Genomic DNA, 25049 nt, shown 5'->3' with positions numbered 1-25049 from the left:
GATGTGTTGACCAATCCGGGGTCCTGGACTTTTTCACAGCCCCAACACGAATGGGCTGGGCGATAAACTTGTGAGGGATGCATGAAATCTTTCTAACTTGTCACCAACAGCCAATAAGTTGCTGCCAGTAGTGCACAGCTGGCACAGTTAGCTAGCGTATGAGTGGGAGTCTGACCGCTCAAACTTTTTTACTTCACTTCAGTAGCTTTGTGAGCAGGCACCAGCCATGATGTTTCCTTGCAGCGCCTTACCGCCTCCTCTCTACCCGGACCTGCTGTGCCCTCCGGCCGCTCTGACCTCCCCTCTCTCCCGGTCACCCCCGTCCGGTTACCGCGTGGAGGATCTCCTGCGAATTAGCCAGCCAGCGTACAGCTACCTACAGCGGACGTTCTCGGTGGCAAACCCCGGAGAAGTCCTATCGCTGAGCCTGGGTCCGGGTGCCTCACCCCGGGCTTTGGGACCCAGCACAGCTCGCCCTGGGTTCCAGACCTCCGGCCAGGGGAACCACAACAGCGACCCTCCACAGTCTGCCTGCCCCGCCTCAAGCTGCCTCAAGTTCGGCGTTAGTGCCATACTGGCACCGTCCACACACAGTGGTGAGAAACTTTTTTATTTATTTTTTTATTTATTATTATTATTATTATTTATTATTATTTTTTATTTATTATTATTTTTTTCATTTTTTATTTATTATTTTTTTATTATATATTTTGTACATATTTGTGTTTTGTAAGATTGTAGATAGAGTGTGTCTGGACATACAGTATAATATATACACATTTCATTCATAATTAATAATAACTTACATAAGTAATCATTTTTAATATCTACATTATATATCCTAACAAAGAAATGTTTAATACATGACATTAAAATGAAGAATTATTTATATATTATATATAATTCTATGTCATAAATGATATGTTAATAAAGAATAAATACATGGGACTAAGAAATGAAAACAGTCAAAAAACATGTTTAACCTACTGTAAGTGAATTAGTCTATTCTTATAATGAGCAATCTGTATTAAAAAAAACCCTCAGTGCCTCACCAGCCATGAACCTCACCAGGTCACTGGCCCTCAGCATATTCAATGAGATATATTATATTAGATATTACGTTCATTCTTTTCACATAAAGCTAATATGAGGATGTTTCATTCATGTTTATCATACATTGACCTACACTGTATTTTGGCATCTTTAATGCACAGAATCTTGCTGTATGGAAATATTTTGGACCCCCTGTATTTATGCATGTCATAATAGTACATATATACTTAATAATGATATATGATCCATGATATCATTTACTAGTGTGTATCATGTTTATGTATGTTCCCTAGGTTGCTCTTCTCCTCCTGTCCACAATCTGCAGACCAAATCCTTTCCTCTACCATTCCTAGATGCAAGTCTCCATCCTTTCATCAGAGCTTCCTGTTTCACAGGTAGGTGGACTTTACTTTATTGCAAAAGGCACTGAGTCATAATAATGAGTGTAGTAATATTTTTAATTCTGGAAGAAAATATGATTTAAATTGCACAACAAGAAGTCGGAATGATGAAAAATGATAAGGCCATTAATTGATTAGAACATCCACATCTGGTCTGCACTTGAAGGCCCGCCCACTGCCTTGACAAGCAGCAAACTGGTCTGATACATGCATGTGTAGACTATTGTACATACTTCATTCTATTTCTGTGAATAACAGTATTTATAGTTATTGCTGATTACATAATCAATGAACACTGTTATACAAGTATCCATAATATGTATAGATGAAAGTGCTTTGCGCCGCATCTTATGAAGATGCATGTCTAATATCTCGGCTCTCTCATGTACCATAGCTTATGGTATATAAAACATAGCCCAGTGGCAAGTCATAATTATGAGACAAAAAGTTCAAATGATGCGATAAAAAGTCTGAATTATGAGATAAAAAGTTGAAATGATGCGATAAAAAGTCAGAATTATGAGATAAAAGTCAGATTTATGGCGTAAGTGAAAACTTTCGAGCTAGAAAGTCGTAATTATGAGATGCAAGTTGTAATTATGACATTAAAAAGTTTAAATTATGCAATAAAACGTCATAATTATGACATACAAAGTGAAACATCTGAGAAAACCATTCATAATTATGAGACAAAAAGATGAAAATATGAGATAGTCATAATTATGAAAAAGTATGTGATACAAATGTCCCGAGTACCCTGTGACAAAGGTTCACGCATGTGCAGTTGGTATCTCATAATTTTGACTTTTTATTTCATAATTGTGATTTTTGATCTAACAATTCCAACTGTTTATCTCATAATTATGGCATTTAATCTTACAATTTAGACTTTTTATCTCAGAATTTCAGCTTTTTACCTCATAATGGTGTCTTTTTATCTTGTCATTTTGACTTTATTCCATAATTATGACATTTTATCTCGGAATTTCAACTTTTGAGCTCATAATTATGACTTTTTATGTTATCATTTCGAATTTTTATCTTGTAATTATGACTTTTTATCTTATCATTTCAGCTTTTTACCTCATAATTGTGTCTTTTTACCTTGTCATTTTGACTTTTTTCCATAATTATGACAATTTCAACTTTTGATCTCATAATTATGACTTTTTATCTCATCATTTTGACTTTTTATCTCATAATTATGACTTTTTATCTCATCATTTCAGCTTTTTACCTCATAATTGTGTCTTTTTATCTTGTCATTTTGACTTTTTTCCATAATTATGACAATTTCAACTTTTGATCTCATGATTATGACTTTTTATCTCATAATTTTAGCTTCTTACCTCATAATTTTAGCTTTTTACCTCATAATTATGTTTTTTAATCTTGTAATTTAGACATTTTCCGTAATTATGACAATTTCAACTTTTGATCTCATAATTACGACATTTTATCTCATAATTTGAATTTTTGATCTCATAATTATGACTTTTCAGCTCATAATTCAACTTTTGTATCTCAAAATTGACTTTTTATCTCCTAATCATGACTTTTTAACTCATAATGTCAGCTTTTTATCTCATAATTGTGTCGTTTTATCTTGTCATTATGACTTCATCCCATACATCTGACATTTCTCAATATGATGTGTAAACTATGAAAGTATCAGTCAAAACAGAGCCTTTATTAATATTTGTAAAGGCAGAATTTCCATGAGACTGTAGCCATGAAAAGATAAGATACGTACATTTGGTTGGTGGTTGGTGTTCGGACCATGACTTGCACACTCGTGATTTGAGATGCTAAAAAAAAAAGAAAGAAATCACACAGTTCATCAACAATGTCGATGGCAACTTCTCTTTTTTTTCCAAGACATTGTCCGCCTTTCAGGCACGGAATACGCCAGGACAGCAAGGAATCAGCTCCGCCAATTTGAAGACCTATTTAAGGGGACACTCAGCCTGCTGACATTATCACCACTTGTTGTTATCTACAAATTAGTCCAGTTTGTCACGCTCAAAATATATTAGTGCCGTTTGTCATGCTTTAAATGTGAGGCGGGTATCTTCCCAGCTCGGGAACTTAGCGCCTCTTCACGCGCTGTCGTTTTCCCACCAAGCTCCTCTGCCAGCTCACAAAACTTCCAATACCGTGACCAATAGGAGCCACAACACCCTCCCAACCACACACACACACACACATACACACACTTTGTAGTTTTTATCTACAGCCATGCTGCAATGAGTGTTTTGTGTACACTTCATCACATCAGCATCCATTGACTGTGAAAATATGTATGATAAGGTTATTGATATGAAGCATATAACATCTGCATTAGCCTGTAGAAGGCAGGTACATAACCCGAGGCAACATCTCTAAGCTCCCAGCAGCTAAAGCCTTTTAACAGTGGCACATTATACTGACCTGCCTTTAATGGGCCTGTAATATACTGGCATGTCGACAGCCTTCTCCACTCAATTCTTTCAAACACAATCAGCTTTCTCTATGCATTTGCAGCCTATACAATCCCCCCTTCATGCTTCATTAGAGGTAGTGTGAGCGCAGCTTTGGAGAGCCGGTCTCATTAGCATCGGCTCTGTTTGCACCGCTTGACAAATTGGACTTTTAAACATCACATCTCAGGCAAGACAATTCTATTGGAGGCAGAGTCAAGACGATGAAGCGACGCGCTTGGTTCCGACTGACAGACAGACAGACGCAGCACTGCTGGAGCGTGAAGAGTAGTCGAAGAATCGCAATAAATATTTTCCAGACATATCAGCTTCTGAATATGTTACATTTTCCATGAAGACAAAACATTTACAACATGTTGTATTTTTTTTTTTTACCCTTTCAGCCTCCTCCTCCTCAGTCGTCCCTGTCCCTGGAACCTTTTCATGGCCCCTGGCCCCCAGAGGGAAGCCCAGGCGGGGTATGCTACGACGCGCCGTTTTCTCAGACCTCCAGAGAAAAGCCCTGGAGAGAACTTTCCAGAAGCAGAAGTACATCAGCAAGCCAGACCGGAAGAAGCTGGCCTCAAAACTGGCACTCAAAGACTCGCAGGTGTGCAACCATTTTGGGAAAAATTCAAACCTTCAGCAGTTAGATGAGCAAAGCTTATTGATCCGTTTTAATGCCTGGTACGACTAAAGGTGCATTTGTTTGGACACATATAATGATGCTAACAAAAATAGCTCATAAGGGTTTAATTTAAGAGATGACATCATGCTTTTCTCGATAATAACCAAAATCACTTAAGTTCTTACATCAATGGCTACGGCATTGTACTGCCAAAAAAAAACATTTTTTGTTATATTATATTCATTCATATTTTTTCTTCCATGACTGTATACTCAGTTTAACAACACAACAGTCTGACTCACAGTGTCATCTTTCAAAGCACACTTTACTAAGAGCACTAATTTCAGCACACAGCGACTTAATCCTCAATATTGTATATTAGACTAAACAAACATGTCCCAATATTTAGACTTAGAAAATAAAGAAAAAAACAACATTTTTAACATAAGGCATTGCGCCACAGAAATGCATTAATTGGGCGCTGCGATGACGTCGCCTTCCCTCTTTTTGCTTTGGGCTCCGGGTTCACTCCCACTCCTCACAAAGTTAAGCCTGTATGTAAAATGTGTAGTAAATATAAGTAGTAAACTGTGTAGGACACCGATGCCCACACGCTTGTGATGATAAGATTGAAGTACCATTTCATATTTTAAAAAAACATCACTTTATTGCCACCCCCCCCCCCCCCCCCCCACTATGGATTATGCAAGGAAAACATAAGGCATTGCGCCTCAGAAATGCATTAATTGGGTGCTGCGATGACGTCGCCTTCTCTCTTTTTGCTTTGGGCTCCGGGTCTTGTGGCTCACTCTGGTGGACCAGAAGCAGCACTGCAGCCATTTTCGATGCTTTCTATGCTCTATGACACAGTTTTCTCAAATTAAATGTTGTTTTTTTTCATTTGTTTCTATATTTATGAGGTTGAGTGTTAGTTGCTGTTGTTTTCGGAAGCAAGTATTCCATATAAGATGAATAATAATAGGTTTTGTTTATCCATTGTAGGTGAAGATCTGGTTTCAGAACCGTAGGATGAAATGGAGGAACTCTAAAGAAAGAGAGCTGCTGTCGACCGGGGGCTGCCGCCAGCAGACCCTTCCCACCAAAACCAACCCCCACCCAGACCTCACGGATGTGCGCAGCACATACTGCCCCAGCAGAAGAGAGAGGACTACAGCCACGGGCCAAGAACAGCTGGAGAGCCAGCAATCACATCTTCACCACCACCATCATGGTTCTTCACCATCACAGTCCAGCAGTGACGAAATCACAGTTTCATAAGAACTTTTTTAATTGGTATTTTTGAAGTCCTAAGTCTACATGGCTGTTATTTGGGAATGTTGATGAAGGTGTAAGAGATGCCTGACGAGGGCTCAATATCACAAGTGCTTCTGTTTCCTTTGGAAACGGCTGTGTTTTTTCTATCAGCATCTACTGAAAGTCGGTGCCATATTTCTGTACAGTGTTTTGTATATGACTTTCTTAAAAATGTAGTATAGCATACTGTGTACAATTTGTGAAATATGTACTGAACCATGGATTTCATATCTGTAGACTGATTGAACTAGGGATGTCCGATATTGGCTTTTTTTTCTGAAAATCTATATTGTCCATCTCTCAATTTCCAATTCCGATATCATACTGATTTGTATAGCATCACATATCTCCTGTGGTGGCGTTTTCATTATCAGGAAAAAAATCTGATACTAATATCAACTGATATCACATTTTTATACTGATATCGGGCATTCCTAGTTTTGACGTTTAAAGATGTAGTACATTTTTTGAATACTACAGACTATTTGTAATCTTTATTTTCTTAAATAAATCCTGGTGGGAAAAAAAAAAGTCTGAATCATCTCAAGATGTCATCATTCACCGATATCAATAATCCATAATCTGTGCATCAGTTTTTCTTACCTGAGTTCATTCATTCATTTTCTACCGCTTTTTCCTCACGAGGGTCGCGGGGGTGCTGGACCCTATCCCAGCTGTCTTGGGGCGAGAGGCGGGGTACACCCTGGACTGGTCGCCAGCCAATCACAGGGCACATATAGACAAACAACCATTCACACTCACATTCATACCTATGGAGCATGTTTTTGGAATGTGGGAGGAAACTGGAGTACCCGGCGAAAACCCACGCATGCACGTGGAGAACATGTAAACTCCACACAGAGATGGCCGAGGGTGGAATTGAACCCTGGTCTCCTAGCTGTGAGGCCTGCGCGCTAACCACTCGAACGCTGTGCAGCCCTTACCTGGGTTAAACACTTTAAAGGACTATATTAGAACTTCAGTTAAGAAATACAGACCCACAAAGAACACATTTACTTACTTTACACTTACTTCTTAGTGGAGTTCGAACTTGAAGGGTATGTGCTGCCATCCTGTGGATCATGACATCATTGCCGCTTTGTTGAATCAGCTTTGCTTGAAGATTGTGATCGTCAGTCTGGATAAGTACTAGCTAGGCAACCATATGTACATACAAAATGGAGGGCTCAAATACACATTAGCTATGATTTACATTAATATTTTTACTAGAGCAGTGGTTTTCAACCAATGTGTCGTGAGGAATTATCCAATATATTTTTTTAAATGTATATTAGTTAATAATTTTCTGCAAATATTATGTCATTGTCGAGTGTCCGTGGTGTAAAGACTAGCAGAGCAATGTAATATTCGTCCGTGTGGCAACACGTAGCCGATTGACTCGTTCCTCTAATAGATTTACTGATGCACGTGAGGTCGTGGTGACATTTTGTAACATTTTTGGTTAGTGGTATGCCGCTATGTATAAGATTTTTTTTCAATGTAAAAACCAAAAAAAACGTTCCGTGACTCAAAAAAGGTTAAACCTTTGTGTGATTTTGGATTGGGTATTTCCAATTTGAACAGAATTTCTGATTGGATCAGGTCTATTTATGAAACAATGGTGCCTTTTCCCACTCCTCACAAAGTTAAGTGTGTATGTAAAATGTGTAGTAAATGTAAGTAAACCATGTAGGACACTGATGCCCACACACTTGTGATGATGATGATAGAAGTACATCAGCAAGCCATACCGGAAGAAGCTGTCAAAACTGGCACTCAAAGACTCGCAGGTGTGCAACCATTTTGGGAAAATTTAAACCTCCAGCAGTTAGAAGTTCTTACATCAATGGCCATAGCATTGTACTGCCAATTTGTGTTATATTATATTCGTATTTTTTCCATGACTGTATACTCAGTTTAACAACATAACAGTGTGACTCACGGTGTCATCTTTCAAAGAACACTTTACTAAGAGTACTAATTTCAGCACACAGCGACTTAATCATCAATATTGTATATTAGACTATACAAACATGTCCCAATATGACTTAGAAAATAAAGAAAAACACAACATTTTTAACATAAGGCATTGCGCCTTAAAGAAATGCATTAATTGGGTGCTGCGATGACGTCGCCTTCCCTCTTTTTGCTTTGGGCTCCGGCTTCACTCCCACTCCTCACAAAGTTAAGCCTGTATGTAAAATGTGTAGTAAATATAAGTAAACTGTGTAGGACACTGATGCCCACACGTTTGTGACGATAAGATTGAAGTACCATTTCATATTTAAAAAAAAAACATCACTATATTGCCATCCCACTCCTCCCCCCCACTATGGATTATGCAAGGAAAACATAAGGCATTGCGCCTCATAAATGCATTAATTGGGTGCTGCGATGACGTCACCTTCCCTCTTTTTGCTTTGGGCTCCGGGTTCACTCCCACTCCTCACAAAGTTAAGCCTGTATGTAAAATGTGTAGTAAATGTAAGTAAACTGTATAGGACACTGATGCCCACACGCTTGGGATGATAAGATTGAAGTACCATTTCATATTTTTAAAAAAAACATCACTATATTGCCATCCCACCCCCCCCCCCCCCCCCCCCCCCACTATGGATTATGCAAGGAAAACATGAGGCATTTCGCCTCAGAAATGCATTAATTGGGTGCTGCGATGACGTTGCCTTCCCTCTTTTTGCTTTGGGCTCCGGGTTCACTCCCACTCCTCACAAAGTTAAGCCTGTATGTAAAATGTGTAGTAAATGTAAGTAAACTGTATAGGACACTGATGCCCACACGCTTGGGATGATAAGATTGAAGTACCATTTCATATTTTTAAAAAAAACATCACTATATTGCCATCCCACTCCCCCCCCACTATGGATTATGCAAGGAAAACATGAGGCATTTCGCCTCAGAAATGCATTAATTGGGTGCTGCGATGACGTTGCCTTCCCTCTTTTTGCTTTGGGCTCCGGGTTCACTCCCACTCCTCACAAAGTTAAGCCTGTATGTAAAATGTGTAGTAAATGTAAGTAAACTGTGTAGGACATTGATGCCCACATGCTTGTGATGATAAGATTGAAGTACCATTTCATATTTCATTGGCCATAGCATTGTACTGCCAATTTGTGTTATATTATATTCGTATTTTTTCCATGACTGAATACTCAGTTTAACAACAGAACAGTGTGACTCACGGTGTCATCTTTCAAAGAACACTTTACTAAGAGTACTAATTTCAGCACACAGCGACTTAATCCTCAATATTGTATATTAGGCTATACAAACATGTCCCAATATGACTTAGAAAATAAAGAAAAACACAACATTTTTAACATAAGGCATTGCGCCTTAAAGAAATGCATTAATTGGGTGCTGCGATGACATCGCCTTCCCTCTTTTTGCTTTGGGCTCCGGCTTCACTCCCACTCCTCACAAAGTTAAGCCTGTATGTAAAATGTGTAGTAAATGTAAGTAAACTGTGTAGGACACTGATGCCCACACGTTTGTGACGATAAGATTGAAGTACCATTTCATATTTTTTAAAAAACATCACTATATCGCCATCCCACTCCTCCCCCCCCACTATGGATTATGCAAGGAAAACATAAGGCATTGCGCCTCAGAAATGCATTAATTGGGTGCTGCGATGACGTCGCCTTCCCTCTTTTTGCTTTGGGCTCCGGCTTCACTCCCACTCCTCACAAAGTTAAGCCTGTATGTAAAATGTGTAGTAAATGTAAGTAAACTGTATAGGACACTGATGCCCACACGCTTGGGATGATAAGATTGAAGTACCATTTCATATTTTAAAAAAAAACATCACTTTATTGCCATCCCACTCCCCCCCACCCCCCCAACTATGGATTATGCAAGGAAAAATGGAGCAAGACAATGTTAAAAGACGACCAACATTGTAATACAAAAACAAAAATGTTATTTGTTGCAAAGGTTCAACGTTCAGCTACAGAACAAATATTTGAATCTTCAAAAAGAAGCCCTAACAAAATAACATTGTTGCAATTAAGCAGTGGGATTAACAAAGCAAATTATTATTTACATGGAAAATTACAAATCACTGACACCATGCCATGCTCTTTTCCAACTGGGGCCGAGAAAACATCCTCAAATGGGATGAAGAGCTGAACACATAGCTTTCAAAAGTGACACACACACACACACACTGCCTCTGGACCCATCTTCCAAAATAACTGTCCGGGTGTTACATGACAACATTACATACATTATTTACAGCCACTCCCGTGAAACATTACACATGCTATAGATTTGGGATCATGACACTTAAACCCCATTGACTGAATTTCTAAGCCCTTTGGCAGTGTATTATCTCCCATGTTTCTTCAATAGCAGCCTCATCTCAACATACAAGTTCCTGTAGGTCTTGACAGTGTTTGGCCACAAGGGGACAGTCACACACACACACAGCATCTTAACAGTAATCACAACTGTGTAGTCTAATATCAAGTTTCTCCACAACACATAGCAGGAAACCGTTTTCCTTGAACCAACAAATGAGTTCTGCTGTTAATGACCCTGCAATATTTACACATATTGTAATATGGCAAAGAAAACAAAAGATTTAGCCATGACACAGTGAGAGGAAGATGTGCGTTAGTACTAGGAGGGGGTGGCGCTAGAGGTGTGGACTGAATTCGAGTCATGGCTCAATCCCAATGCATCAAACTACAATGAAGCCAGTCATGTTTGATTTCGACTACTTGTAGAACTGATATTGTTTTTGTTGTGTTTAGGTTCCCAGTTCTTCTTCATTCTGAGGAAACAATGTGCTGTAATAGGAAGAGGCTGTTTTTTTCCGCACCAAAAGGGCTCTACAAATAAAACAGGGAAGTGTTGCTCCTACTGCCTGTTGCTCTTGATGCGCTCCAGACGTTTCTTCAGGTCATCCAGGTTGCCCGCTGGCGAGGTCGAGCGGGTGTGCATGTGTGACGGAGAGCGGGACTGAGCGTTGTTGTGTTCCTGCTGGCAGTGCTCTCGGGACTCCTTGAGCTGCGAGAGCTTGCTTTGGAGCATGTCGGTGGAAGAGGCCACCGATGGCTTGGATGCCAGCAGGGAGGAGATGGGCACTCGTTTGGTCTCGTCGTCAGTTCCGCTCATACTCTGCAGCAGGTGGGCAAACAATAAATAGCAGGTATGTACTGTCCTCCTATCAGAATGTATTACACTTGCACTTAACATTATTCGACTCCATGTTTGTCATCATTGGGCAAGTGCACATTTTATTATAAAAATCCAATATTGGAAATGAAACACACCATTGTTTACACATTTACTTTGAAGTGTGCACGAGTCCAGGGTACATGACTTTATGTCAAATGTATGAAGGGATTGTGATAAGTTTGGGAAACACTGCTTTATATTAAGCTTAAATGAACAGGCTCTATTGTAAACTGTATATTAAAAGCGCTATATAAATATGATAACTCTCATTGTCATTGTATTCATTTTCTACCGCTTTTCCTCACAAGAGTCGCGGGGGTGCTGGAGCCTATCCCAGCTGTCTTCGGGCGAGAGGCGGGGTACACCCTGGACTGGTCGCCAGCCAATCACAGGGCACATATAGACAAACAACCATTCACACTCACATTCATACCTATGGACAATTTGGAGTCGCCAATTACCCTAGCATGTTTTTGGAATGTGGAAGGAAACCGGAGTACCCGGAGAAAACGCATGCATGCACGGGAAGACCATGCAAACTGGAATTTAACTCAGGTCTCCAAGCTGTGAGACCTGTGCGCTAACCACTTGTCCACCATGCAGCCCGTTATTACTGTATGATAGTGAAAATAATGTTCTGTTAAAACTCACTCTTGAGGTGTTTTCCAGGCCTTGTCTCTGACGGAGGATCTTGAGTCTCTCGTAGTACATAGCAGGCTTCAGATCTTCATTGTTACTGCTCAGACTGTTGTCAGCACCATGCTGTGCAATCACTGTGGAACCACACATCATTTTGTAGCTACCAAAAAAAAAAAGTTGAGCAACACTTTTCGTCTCTAGTCTCACCTGTTGGGTTCTGGATGCGAGGCTTGCCCTCTCGCTCGGACTCTATCATTCGAAGTCCTCGCTCCACGTAGCTTTGGAAGAATGGGGATGAGTTCTTGAGGAATGGCTCCAGGTCTACATCTGTGTACTTCTGTTTGTACTCGTACAACTCTGTTAACCCCTGGAGGTCATTAGGATACAATATTTAAACACATTAGAAAGTCCCATTGTGTGAATGTCTGAGCAGTTTCATTATAGATGTGAAACTCACCTCCTTGGTGTTCTCCTTTGAGCCGATCTTCTTGAAGATTTCAGACAGAATGTCACTGACCTTTGCCTTTGACATCCGATCCTCCTGGGAAGAAAACATTGCAAACAAACGACAAGTGTTGTTACAATGAATAATCTTTAATAAAGTGATTTAAATAGACAGACAATCAAAACAATCGCACCACATTAATCTAATAAAACAAAACACGGAAACAAGAATAGCATAAACAATATAATCATCACATACCAGTCCTCTACTGATCCCCAATGCATTTATTACTCAAAAGTAACTGTTCATAAGATGGAAGTTCCACTTATGCATCGGCATTCTACAATAATCATTTCCTCCTCGATGGGGTGTGGCTCCACCCAAAAATAAAGTAAAGCTTGCTCTCCCAGCGCTGAGCTGTATGTCAATGTCACCGCCATATTGGATTGGGTCAAGGCTCTGATGTAAATGAATACAAGTCAATGTGCTTACTTCCATAAAGAAAGAAATTAAGTAATGAGTACATTGACTTGTATTCATAATCCATTCCTGGAGCCTATTCAAGCTGACTTCGGGCGAGAGGCGGGGTACACCCTGGACTGGTCGCTAGCCAATCACAGGGCACATATAGACAAACAACCATTCACACTCACATTCATACCTATGGACAATTTGGAGTCGCCAATTAACCTAGCATGTTTTTTGGAATGTGGGAGGAAACCCACGCATGCACGGGAAGAACGTGCAAACTGGAATTGAACTCGGGTCTCCTAGCTGTGAGGCCCACTAGTCCGCCGTGCAGCCTGTTATTACTGTATGATAGTGAAAAATTATCTGGAGGAAACTGGAGTACCCGGAGAAAACCCAAGCATGCACGGGGAGAACATGCAAACTCCACACAGAGATGGCCGAGGGTGGAATTGAACTCGGGTCTCCTAGCTGTGAGGCCTGCACGGTAACCACTCGGACCGTGCAGCCTGACTTGTATTCAGTTACAGCAAAGCATTGACCCATCCAATATGGCGCAGACCATCGATGTCTATGCCCTCACCCCCTCAGTTTGATCATCGCCCTCCCAGTCTGAAGGTGGCAGAGTTGAGTTCCCTGTGCAGTTTATTAATGGTTTATTAATATGTTTTACCATATCCATTCTGCAATGTTTACCATTTTGCTATGCAATAAAAAATTTTAATCAGTTGCCTTAGTTTTGGATATTATACCAACCCTTCTGTTACTGTAACTGAAAAGTCAAATTACATGAATTTGTTTTGTTTTTTTGTGTGTGTTTCTCACCGTGTGCAGACCAGTCTTCTCGTTACCACGGTCACTCTTGCTACCAGACAGGTTACCAGCGTGTTTGACAACCCGCCTCAAATAGGCCTCTAACTCCGACTCATTCCGGTTCTCAATCATTGACAGGTGGTCCAGGATCTGTGGTTATTTACAAAAAAATAATAAAAATTCAGGGCATATAAAAAACATGTACTGCATGTATAAACTGTGAATAACTTTAATTCTAACACAAATGAGATTCATTGTCTCATCTGTATTCGTCAGTTAATAAAATACATGTTTACAAATTATTACTACAGTATTTCACAGTGCTACAACTAAATTAGCTGTAACTGTTAGTAAGCCAAGAAACAGAACAAAATGTATTGTTTCTTCCAACTGTGCATTCATTGAGCTTTGTCACCTGAGCCCCAGTAAGCTTGCAGAGGGTATGCAATAGAGTTTTGAGTGTTCGGTGTGGGACGTCACTCTTCAGTTGCTTCCGTTTTTCTTTGGGGAAAACCTTCATGATGTTGTGGACATCGAATAGAATCCGATCAAGGTTGATACTGTTGATGGTTTCCGGGAGATGGCGGATAAGCCTCCACAGGCACTGCATATAAAAAACACACAAAAACATTAATTCAGGTTTCTAATAAAACTGGAAGAGGTTAAAGTCCTCAAGTTTGGAGACTTACCTTCATCACGAGTTCAGAGAACATAGGAGACCCTGCTGTTGAGACCAAAGTGTCTTGAAGCATCACCAACAGGGCACTGCAAAGAAAAGTCAACCACAATTATGAACATGTTAAGTCATGCAAGACTCATTTATCCAGCTTCCGAAGCACGGAAGCACAGTCTTCGCTCTTTCCGGCTACTTCGTCTATCTCCTCCTGTCAGATCTCAACCCTCCTAACGGTCAGATATGACCTTAACACTCCTCCAGTGATGTGTCTGGGAGCATCCTGACCAGACGCCCGCGCCACCTCATCTGGCTACTCAATACGGAGAAGCAGTGGATCTACTACATTTTACAGCCAACCTACATACAAAATTAATTTCAATGCAAAGTTCATGACTATTTGTAGGAGAGTAGGAACGCAGATTGATGGGTAACTTGAGAGCTTTGTATTTCAGTTCAGCTCCATCTTCATCACTGTGGATGGATGCAGACGCCGCACAAACCCGACTGCCGATCTCATAATCCATCCTTTCCTCACCCGTGAACAAGACCCTGATGTACTTACATTCTTCCCGAACACGGAGGTGGCACTGCACCCTTTCCCGAGTGTATGGTATATCATGTTATCACAACAAAATATCAGTGAATGTTATTAGTGTTAATAGCCACGTTTACATGAGGAGTTTTTCTCTTTCCGAAAGCAATGGTATACATGGAAAGGAATATTCCAATGGCGTGTCTACATGCGCCGCTATAATCAACCAGAATAGTCAATTGGGCATGCGCAGTAAAGCGTAAACACCAACATCATGTGATACCGATTTCCTCGAGTTTCTTTCACTTGTTGGAATAATTCCGTATTGCCAGTTTTTCGTTCATCCAGTCTTGAAATTTAGTTTGAATCCAAAACAAACTTTCCGTAGCAGTCCAGTGCCGATTGCTCGCCTCCATTTTTTTTTTATTTTTTATTTTTTAAAATCGAAGAACGTCTCAAGCTGCGTGTTACGTCATATCTCAGCATTCGCTGAAAGAACGCACCCAGGAACAGGAAAAGATAAAGTTCAATCTTGCTAATATGTTATAATTAAGCTCGGCACATGTTTTATATAGATATGCATTTTCTTTTTTAATAAAACTGGACTTGTGAATGGCGTATAGAAGGGTTTAGATTCTGTTCCACAGATGGCGCTAATGCACACGAAAGCTGCTTGCCAACCGCCAATAAACAACAGAACAGAAAAACACCACGAAGAAGAACGCAGTCTCACAACTTTCCGATTGAGCGGGTACAAGATACCTCAATCGGATTGGGGAAAGGAATATTCCACCTCTGTGAATCCCATTATATATTCATTCGGATTTGCACTTTTCTTTCGAAATGAGATGTATACAAAGGTTACATTCTTTCCGTTTGAGCAAATAACCCGAATAGAATTGGAATATTTGGGTCCATGTATACGTGGTGTCAGTATGACAAAAATGTTTTCAGTGGGTATTTCCTGTTGCTATTCTATTTTTTTTTTTTAAACTTTTTGGTGTCATGAGTACTTTAAGAAAGAGTTTAGTTTTAGCCTGGCATGGGTTACGGCCGCAACAATATATCCCTTATGTGCAATTGTACAGTTAGCATTCATTTTTCTTCTGGTTAACAATCAGGACACACGAACCTGGTAATGTTGGTCTGGTCAGACTTCTCCAGGACTCTGACTATGACCAAGTTGACAGATCTGATGACCTGCTGCCCTTCTTCTATGTCCTCTACCCTGCTGTCCAGCATCAGTGTTATGAGGCCATGTATCAGATCCTTCAGCACACCCATGGAAGCCTCTCTCGCCAAAGACTCCAAAGAGAACAACTAAGGACAGACAAGAAAAAGGTAGTCCATCAAGTGTTTCAAAGTCGGACTCTGCAGGTAAATGAATCACATAAAAGGAGACTCACAGACAGCATGTTGCCAAGGATGCAGCTATATAATTTAAATATGTCCTTCTTGTCCAGCCTGTCATCAGCCATGTGGGTATTATAGATGAGCCTGAGCTGCATGAAGGTAGCAATGAGGAACTGGTCTATGTGTCCTGACATGACCTCTGCTTTGTTCTCCTGCCACAACACCTCGTCAATCTGTGGGGACAAAAACATGTTTCACTTTTTTCAAACGCAGTCAGTCAAACATTTACTGGTGTGTATTGTAAGTAGTATGAAGTGTTACGGTTGTTAGGTGTCAGCAAAAGCATCATGCAATTTTTTTACAGAGCAACAATAGAGTCTATTTTACGGTACAGGATCACTAGCTGGTTTGGGAATCTAAACGTCAAATCAAAAACCCAGATTCTCAACCTGGTCAGAGTAGCAAGTAAGATTATGGGCAACTTCCCCCTGAACCCTCGGGAGCTATTCAATCAGGCCGCCATCACCCAAGCAAAAAACATCCTGATTAGCCACGTTTACATGAGGAGTTTTTTGTCTTTCCGAATGACCTTTCCGAAAGTAATGGTATACATGGAAAGGAATATTCCAATGGCGTGTCTACATGCGCCGCTATAATCAACCAGAATAGTCAATGGGGCATGCGCAGTAAAGTGTAAACACCAACATCACGTGATACCGACTTCTTTGAGTTTTTCTTTCACTTATTGGAATAACTCCGTATTGACAGTTTTTCCTTCGTTCAGTCCTGAAATTTAGTTTGAATCAAAAACAAACTTTCCTTAGCAGTCCAGTGCCGATTGCTCGCCTCCATTTTTTTTTTTAAATCAAAGAACATCTCGAGCTGCGTGTTACGTCATATCTCAGCATTCGCTGAAAGAACGCACCCGGGAACAGGAAAAGATAAAGTTCAATCTTGCTAATATTTTATAATTAAGCTCGGCACATGTTTTATATAGATATGTATTTTCTTTTTTAATAAAACTGGACTTGTGAATGGCGTATAGAAGGGTTTAGATTCTGTTCCACAGATGGCGCTAATGCACACGAAAGCTGCTTGCTAACCGCCAATAAACAACAGAAGAAGAAAAACACCACGAAGAAGAACGCAGTCTGATAACTTTCCGATTGAGCGGGTACAAGATACCTCAATCGGATTGGGGAAAGGAATATTCCACTCCTGTGAATCCGATTATATATATATTCATTTGGATTGGCACTTTTCTTTCGGAATGAGGTGTATACAAAGGTTAGATGAGCAAATAACCCCGAATGGAATTGGAATATTTGGGTCCATGTATACGTGGCTAATGACAGCTCCAATGTTCTATTCAACAAATACATATTAATGCACTCAGGGAGAAGGTACAGGGTTCCGCTATGTAAACACAACCGTTACTAACACTCATTTGTCCCTCTGTCAGTCAAGCTCATAAACGAGCAAATGTGAGGTCTGGTCTATATGTGAACTAACACTTTAAACTAGCATTTTAAATATCATGCACTTTAATTTACCAGCTTACCAGTTGTTAATTGCAGAGCTCAGATGATCCCCTTTTTGCACATTGATCCCTCTGGGAACCAGTATGGTTCTGGTGTTTTTTTATGCTTGTTGTATATGGTTTTACTATGTCTGTCATGTACTGTATGTCTATGTTGGTTGTATGCAACTGTACCCTGCCTCTAAACCAAATTTCTCCCAAGGTAGACAAATAAATTGAAGTATTGTTGTTGAGAAACAGGCTGAGATTACTACACAGAAAAAAAAATGCAGTACTTCGTACCTGTGCAAGTGCCTGTATGCTGGTGTTGATGTCCCCGCTGGCCACTTGAGAGATAACAAAGTTTATCGTGGAGGCTGTGCTGTTGTGGAGGTCATCAAAGTGTGGGGAGACAGCACGCATCCTTGCAAGACAAAACAAAGCGGCATTAAACCGTCTGCTTCCAGACATACACAGAGCGTGTCATTAGAGACTTACTTGGGCTCGGGAATGACAAAAGGCTCCAGAAGTTCGTCAAGTTTATGTTGAACGAGGTCTGGCAGCTCACCCACTCTGCTGTGGTCCATCTCGATCATGTCCAAGTCTAACTGGAACTCTTTGGGGATGGGCATGTGAGAGGACTCACTGTGCTGGGCATTCTGACGGGCTTGGCTGAGGTAGGTAGGGAAAGGGTAGAATATTTCAGTTAACTAATCAGTGCATTTCAGCTCCAAAGGAAATTATTTTGCTCCCAAATGACGCTACTTTTCAAGCAGTTAACGCCAAGAACCAATCAGCAACACCACTAACTTTTCTTTTTTCTCACAGTACCAAAAGGTTTGATACCGGATAAGATGGTACCATTTAGAAACAATCAGTATTAATTGTTTACATTTAATTTGGTTCCCCTGGAAAGCTGTGCAGGTGTGAGCTTCTGCCTTTTTCCCTAAATTCCTGCTGTTCATTCTCTCTATTCATTCATTTTCTACTGCTTTTTCCTCACAAGGGTCGCGGGGGTTGCTGGAGCCTATCCCAGCTGTCTTCGGGCGAAAGGCGGGGTACACCCTGGACTGGTCGGCAGCCAATCGCAGGGCACATATAGACAAACAACCATTCACACTCACATTCATACCTATGGACAATTTGGAGTCCATTCTCTCCATATAATGTGGAATTTGGCAGACATTCATGAATGCGCATACTGCCGCTCAATATTGAGTAATGACCTCCTGGGATTTCCGATGGGTTGACAAGTTTGTCGGGAGTTCCATTATATCTCGTGCTACCGTTTCTCTGCTGTCTTGCGAGCAGCAGCACAGTTTGTAAAAGATTAATAGTGTTCGGAAGTAAAGGAGGTTTCACAAGATTAGAAAGTGGCCATAAATTAGCCGCTGCCGTATAAGCCAAAAGGGTCAAAGTTGAAGAAAAAGTAGCAGCTAGTGGTGGGCAAAACTGTTCATTTCAGTGAACTGAATCGTTCAGTAAAAAGATCCGTTCATTTCGGTCAATTGGTTGTTAGCCTGTGATCTCTTCCTGTGCATAGACCCGATCAGCCGTCTCGAGTCAGTCCGTTCACTAATGTTCACGTTCGTTCAGACTCAAGCACAACAACACGTGATGACTAGTGGTGTGTCGGTCATGAACGAATGAATCAAAAGAACTAGTTCTTTTGACCCGTTCGTTCATGACCGACACACCACTAGTAGCAGCAATTACGGAATATAAACCTAGACATACAAAGCCTAAATTAACTATTTGAAAAGACGTTTTGATGCTCCTACACAGAGCAAATACAATCATGTGTGAGGACAGAATAAAATGGCACATCAAGGGAAGTACACACGGCACAGTATAAAAAAAAAAAAGAAAGAATGAAGAACATTCAAATGACACCGTGTTCATTTGAGATTTGATGATGAAATCGGCATTCTGAGCTTTTTTTTGCCATGGACACAAGAGTCACGAGAGAGGAAGAAGAAATACTCACATCCTATAAGTGCGATACATAATTCTGCTCCCGAAAGGAAGGCAGGAAGAACACAGAAAGGAGGAAATCACAAGAAAAAAAGACGAGGAGTTAAGAGACATGCAGGTAGCCATTCAGGCAGGTAAAAGTTGCCAAGTATGCCATATGGACAAACGCATTGGGGCATCTTGGAAGATAAGAAATTATGGGGGGGGCGGACTCAGGCGTTACGCCAAACCCATAACGGCTAAGTAAGTCGTCATGTTTGGTATGGTTAAAACAAACTGGTGTAATTGGTCTGCTAGTGTGGTTCATTTGGTCAAGTGTGAATGCCATCATCTGAAAGCTTCTGTGCACTAAACAAGCAGAACTGGACAGCTTGGAGAGCTCAACATATTATTATGTAATTGTATGGTCATATCACCTCGTACTTCGGTATGTGACAAAAATAAAATAAAAAAAACTATATTAGGAAAGCAGGAAGTGAACAAATGTAAGTTACTGATTGTAAAAGTACCAGATGGAGGGGTAGGATTTAATAAGCTTTGCTTCTTCCTACTCCTTTTGGACATGTGGAACTGTTAACTGATTATGTGATGCATTCAATTGTAATCTGATGCATGTTCAAATGAAATAAAACCATTACCATATTCAAGACAGCAGACCTTTTTTTTTGGGAATATTATATGGAGTTTCGTAATGTAATTAGGCTACACCTTCATGCATATGCATTCAAACATCATCATTTGGTATGGACCAGACCACCAAACTACAAACTGTAGCCTACCTAGAGTGCCTGAAATGGTTTTGTCCATGTAGCACATGTGTTAAGAGCATCCCAACATGCAAGACTATTAACAAAAGGATAAGAGGGAAAGGGAGACGCCGACAACAAATACCATTTCACCAAATTATCTGCCTGCATCTCAAATCTTTGGATATTGCCAGTTGGATACAAGCATAGATTCCCGACCCCCGTCAGTGGTGAGTAATGTCGGATTTAAATTTATGCATGTCATTGAGCCTCTCTATATTATGCGTAGCTGCCACTACATTACGGATATGACAATGCCTCATACCCCTAGTAGGCACACACTCCAAACTAATACAAATGAGCACTTAGACTTGAATTTATCCACAGATTAATAGTATTTAAATGTTTTTATGCTTTGCTTTGTCAGCTACGCATAAAATCCAATGTTTGTTAGTTTTACAAACTAATCACAATTTGAGTCATTCCTGATTATAATAAAACAAATTGCTATCATTGAGATATAATAGAACAGGTGTCAAACAAATATTTTTTCTTAATGATGATTTGTTTCAAATCTATAAGATCTGTGGTTCAACATGTCACCGATACCATCATGATAGAAAAATGAATATACTGTATATTTATGTGGAAATACAAAAATCCCCCACTCCCCTACAGAGCAACCACCTACTTGAGTTTATTGGGGTCTTCCTGTGGAGTAGACTTGCGTAGGAAAGTCCCATTGGGGTTAGCCGGGTGATCTCTTTGTGACCTCTCAGAAGTCTGCTTAGCTGGAGCCGCAGCAGTCTTCTTTGCTGAAGAACGTTTGATCCTCTCCTCCAACATGCTCATGTCTTTCTCTGATAACTGGAGAGGATGGAAGCGGGGTGAACACAGTCAATTTTGGGGTTGAGATTTAAATCCAGGAAATGATTCAATTTCACCAAATGAGTCTAACAATTATTATTTAATATGAATGTATTTCTTTATTATGTCAGCAACAAAGAGTGACAGGCAGAATAATCAAATCCTACTTTGGTTGCAAGTACACAATTAACTTGTTTTGTGTAGTGTGCTTTCAGTTGTCCCTCATTTATCGCACTTAATGGGTTCCAGACCTGATTGCAGTAAGTGAATTTCCACAAAGTAGAATTTAATATTAAACTGAATATTTTCTTCGAGCTCAGAAAACCTGTTCTAAATATTTTTTTACCTTCATTAGAGCCCTGCAGATGTTAAATAACACCCCTATAGTCACCCTCACATTGCACAGTTATAATGTGCAGGGTACGGGATCACTGCATGGTACACTGCTACGGCAAATGGCAAGCTAGCGAGCTAATGAGTTAGCCTCCAATTTATTTGTTCTGAATTTATGAAAGGTTTTCTTTTGGAGTGGTGAAGAAGAGACAAACTAAGAAGCCAAAAATGACCAAAAACCACTTCCACACTGAATGGGAGGAAAACTTTGGTTTTCCCTCTCTCATGTCGGACATGCCATGGCTGACTCCATGTGCACTGCTCAGGTAATGTCTCATCAACATAACAGTGATGCCTCATGCCCAGAATACGACTTATCAATCTATATGTCTTTCAATATATTTTGAATAATATGACATTTTTTTTTTTTTAAATATGCAATACCGCGAGGAAGCAAAGTAGCAAGGGACAACTGTATACACAACATTGTTGTTTGGTGGTGTACTGTGACATGACATTTTTTTCCATTTAAGAAAGGCTTTCTTTTGGAGTGGTGGAGAAGAGACAAACAAAGAAGCCAAAAACAACCAAAAACCACTTCCACATAAAATGGGAGGAAAACCTTTTCCCTCTCTCATGTCGGACATGCCATGGCTGACTCTATGCACTGCTCAGGTAATGTCTCATCAACATAACATTGATGCCTCATGCCCAAAATATGACATATCTATCTATATGTCTTTCAATATATTTTGACTAATAATATGACAATTTTTTTTAAATATGCAATACCGTGAGGAAGCAAAGTAGCAAGGGACAACTGTATACACAACATTGTTGTTTGGCGGTGTACTGTGACATGACATTTTTTTCATTTAAAAAAGGCTTTCTTTTGGAGTGGTGAAGAAGAGACAAACTAAGAAGCCAAAAACCACTTCCACACAGAATGGGAGGAAAACTTTGGTTTTTCCCTCTCTCATGTCGGACATGCCATGGCTGACTCCATGCACTGCTCAGGTAATGTCTCAACATAAAATTGATGCCTCATGCCCAGAATACGACATATCTATCTATATGTCTTTCAATATATTTTGACTAATAATATTACAATTTTTTTTTTAATATGCAATACCGTAATGAAGCAAAGTAGCAAGGGACAACTGTATACACAACATTGTTTGGTGGTGTACTGTGACATGACATTTTTTTCATGTAAAATATCTGCCTGCGCTCAAATAAGGTTGGGAAACCGTTAAACTTACATTTCCAATGAGTTTATAGACCTGGTCTCCACAGACATTGTAGACAGCCACTACTGTGTTCAGGGCAGCATTGCGGACAGATGTGTCTCTATCACCAATATGAACCGCAATCTCTTTTAGAGACTTGGCTGGAGTTGGTTGGCATACATTCATGCCATAGCCTTCTATCAAACAACCCAACTCTTCCAGACATTCTGAAAACATTAACACACAAAGACACCATAGAGTTAGAAAATGTATTTATAGTGGATCAGTGAAACGTTACGATTTAATGAGGACCTACCTGCTCTTTGTTTGGAGTTTTTGGACTTTGTACCATCCATGAGATAAGGGAAGACCTTGGAGGCAGGGTAAACCTTACACAGCATGGTGAGTATTGCCCGAACATCTTTACGCACCACATCCTTTGACTCACCAACCTAAATTTTTTTTTTTTAAATCAAAACAATAATTAAAGAGTATTCTAAGAGCAGGCTTATCTTAAGTGTCATGTCTGCTGACCTTGAGTATAAGGTACGGGATGAATGAGTTTGCCTCATACTCTGTGAGATGATAGTTCTCTCTGTTGAGCATGGCAAACAGGAGCTTCAAATACTCCAGCACTTTCATCAGGACTGTGGTGTTTGTGTCAAAGAAGCGCAGAGTGAACCACTTTAGAATCAGGTCCAGACAGCTTATGGCGGCATCACTCTCATTCTCCAACCTCTGTGCAAAATATAAGATATATAAATGCAGTGATTGTTTTGAATTGTTTTGTATATTTCCATATATCCATCAAAATAACGACTTGCATCTATATCAGTAATGTCACAGGAAAATACAACTACAAGAGTCCTCACCTCAATCATGACGCTAATGGCCTTTACATGTCTCTGGAAGTCCACGTGAAAGAGCTCATCCTGAAGCCACTTGGCAAAGCAGGTAGACATCTGTGTTTTGAGCTGCTCCACATACTCGTCTCGAGGAGTGATGAAGTTCCACTTCAAGATCTGAATATCAATAGTACTCAAATTTAGGTCATATGGCCATGTATACCCATCTTTCAACTGGACTGAGTGTATATTAAATACTATAAGTCAGCGTGTGAAGGCCCTTGTATCCCCCCCCCTCCACAGGGAGTCTTCCAGACCAGTGCTTGCGTGTTGTGGTGCGATGTGTTTTTACTAGGAATCGACCGATATGTTTTTTTCCGGGCCGATGCCGTTTTTTTTTCCCCCCCATCACCCTTAGCCAATGGCCGATTTTGCTTGGGCTGATACTGCTTTTGCTCCCTCAATTTACATGAATACAATTACAATGATAACAAATATTACAGGTCTCAAGTTTAAACATATTTATTGAAATGTAAACACTGAACACAGTAGTATTCGGCATTACAAACAGGAATAAATATTCAAAGTTTAAGTTTTATCTAGCATCGATGTGATGACTGGATCAGTCGATCCTTAGTTTTTACATTTGTTATTAGATAAATATTGATTCTGAACTGCTCGAGATGATGTTAGTGACGTTGAAGTTGTTTCGAGACCATGTATTTGAAGATAAAGGGTTAACTGGGTTTCTTGCTTTAGCAATAGTGTAATCATCCTCAATTCTATAATGCCACATTATTTTGTCTTTTTGTATATTGTTGATGGTTGGCATAATTATGATGTGATGGCGATACATTAAGAGGTGGATAATTGCTATTGATGTGACATGAAGAGTGGATAGGATTGATTAAGTTCTGCTTCTTCCAACTCCTTTCGGACATGTGAAATTGTGAATTGTAATGTATGCCATAAAATGTGATGTAAGCCAAAGTAAAACGCATTTAAACAAGAATTAGGTACCTTCAGTTGTTTCTCCTCTTTGATCCTCTGCTCCTTAGCATTGGGAATAAGAACAAAAAGTGGTCCAGACTTATCTTCCTCATCTTTTATGCCTTTGGCTGCAGGCTTCTTATTAGAAACACTCTGAAAAGGAAAGCAAAATTAAAATGTTAGATGTCTGCATACCATATAACAAGAAATAAGCACACTTGTGGTTCACATTGTGTAAAATTAATACAAAAAGTGACAGACAAAACAAGTAAAAATAAAATCATAGAGTGTTAAGATGATCCAAAACTTACAAACAGTCAAGCAGTGGAATGACAGGAAAACCATGTGAAGTGTTTGCCCGTGTTTCTATTTTTATAAGCATGCATGTACATCTTATGTCACCAGGTTATTTACCGAGCTAAAACGTGTGGATAGGTTAGTTAGATTTCACCTACAAGAGTGTGTTAGTTTGATTATACATTTAAATACTAACACCGTTAGTGACGAGACGGTTGCACAGTGTAAACTCTAGGGAAGTGGTCACGGCTCTAAAAGGGTGTCAT

At 40.0% G+C, this 25049-nt stretch overlaps 3 protein-coding genes across 8 annotated transcripts in view; 1 reads left to right on the top strand and 2 right to left on the bottom strand.

Moving 5' to 3' along the window:
• Positions 1-7102, bottom strand: part of LOC131130997 (aminopeptidase Ey-like) — a 53746-nt gene extending 46644 nt beyond the window's left edge. For 2 of the 4 annotated variants that reach the window (XM_058075243.1, XM_058075240.1), the window contains exons 1-3: positions 6888-7102; positions 4310-4446; positions 3208-3262 (exon numbers count right to left, since the gene is read on the bottom strand). The gene's annotated coding sequence lies outside the window, so the exon portion shown is untranslated. Of the gene's footprint in view, positions 1-3207; positions 3263-4309; positions 5129-6887 lie in introns of those variants that run through there. The other 2 variants (XM_058075242.1, XM_058075241.1) reach the window with 2 other exon arrangements.
• LOC131131000 (homeobox protein DBX1-B-like) lies at positions 227-6365 on the top strand. Its single transcript, XM_058075250.1, has 4 exons — positions 227-596; positions 1347-1448; positions 4318-4523; positions 5544-6365. The coding sequence occupies exons 1-4, from the start codon at positions 227-229 to the stop codon at positions 5817-5819; spliced, it is 954 nt and encodes a 317-aa protein (XP_057931233.1). The 3' UTR covers positions 5820-6365.
• Positions 7103-9698: 2596 nt separating the features above from the next.
• ckap5 (cytoskeleton associated protein 5) overlaps positions 9699-25049 on the bottom strand; it is a 32077-nt gene continuing 16726 nt past the window's right edge. For 2 of the 3 annotated variants that reach the window (XM_058075099.1, XM_058075101.1), the window contains exons 28-45: positions 24517-24639; positions 23524-23673; positions 23186-23389; positions 22968-23103; positions 22685-22878; positions 20914-21089; positions 19490-19513; positions 18001-18174; positions 17806-17926; positions 16037-16216; positions 15763-15950; positions 14112-14187; positions 13838-14026; positions 13435-13572; positions 12154-12237; positions 11904-12063; positions 11709-11830; positions 9699-10997 (exon numbers count right to left, since the gene is read on the bottom strand). In XM_058075099.1, the coding sequence (XP_057931082.1) occupies positions 10737-10997; positions 11709-11830; positions 11904-12063; positions 12154-12237; positions 13435-13572; positions 13838-14026; positions 14112-14187; positions 15763-15950; positions 16037-16216; positions 17806-17926; positions 18001-18174; positions 19490-19513; positions 20914-21089; positions 22685-22878; positions 22968-23103; positions 23186-23389; positions 23524-23673; positions 24517-24639 (2700 nt within the window). In that variant the 3' untranslated portion in view covers positions 9699-10736. The remainder of the gene's footprint in view (positions 10998-11708; positions 11831-11903; positions 12064-12153; positions 12238-13434; positions 13573-13837; positions 14027-14111; positions 14188-15762; positions 15951-16036; positions 16217-17805; positions 17927-18000; positions 18175-19489; positions 19514-20913; positions 21090-22684; positions 22879-22967; positions 23104-23185; positions 23390-23523; positions 23674-24516; positions 24640-25049) is intronic. The other variant, XM_058075100.1, reaches the window with a different exon arrangement.

Source organism: Doryrhamphus excisus, chromosome 6 (assembly GCF_030265055.1).
Source record: "Doryrhamphus excisus isolate RoL2022-K1 chromosome 6, RoL_Dexc_1.0, whole genome shotgun sequence".
In the NCBI taxonomy this organism is placed as follows: Eukaryota; Metazoa; Chordata; class Actinopteri; order Syngnathiformes; family Syngnathidae; genus Doryrhamphus; species Doryrhamphus excisus.
Note: the sequence above shows the minus strand (reverse complement) of the source record. Positions and strands in the feature narration are given on the sequence as shown.

Bases quoted from the DNA above. Each gene is read 5' to 3' on its own strand.
- LOC131131000 (XM_058075250.1), top strand. From the start codon at position 227: ATGATGTTTCCTTGCAGCGCCTTACCGCCTCCTCTCTACCCGGACCTG. The intron at 1,449-4,317 runs GTAGGTGGACTT...TTACCCTTTCAG, and splicing joins CAGAGCTTCCTGTTTCACAG to CCTCCTCCTCCTCAGTCGTC. The intron at 4,524-5,543 runs GTGTGCAACCAT...TATCCATTGTAG, and splicing joins TGGCACTCAAAGACTCGCAG to GTGAAGATCTGGTTTCAGAA.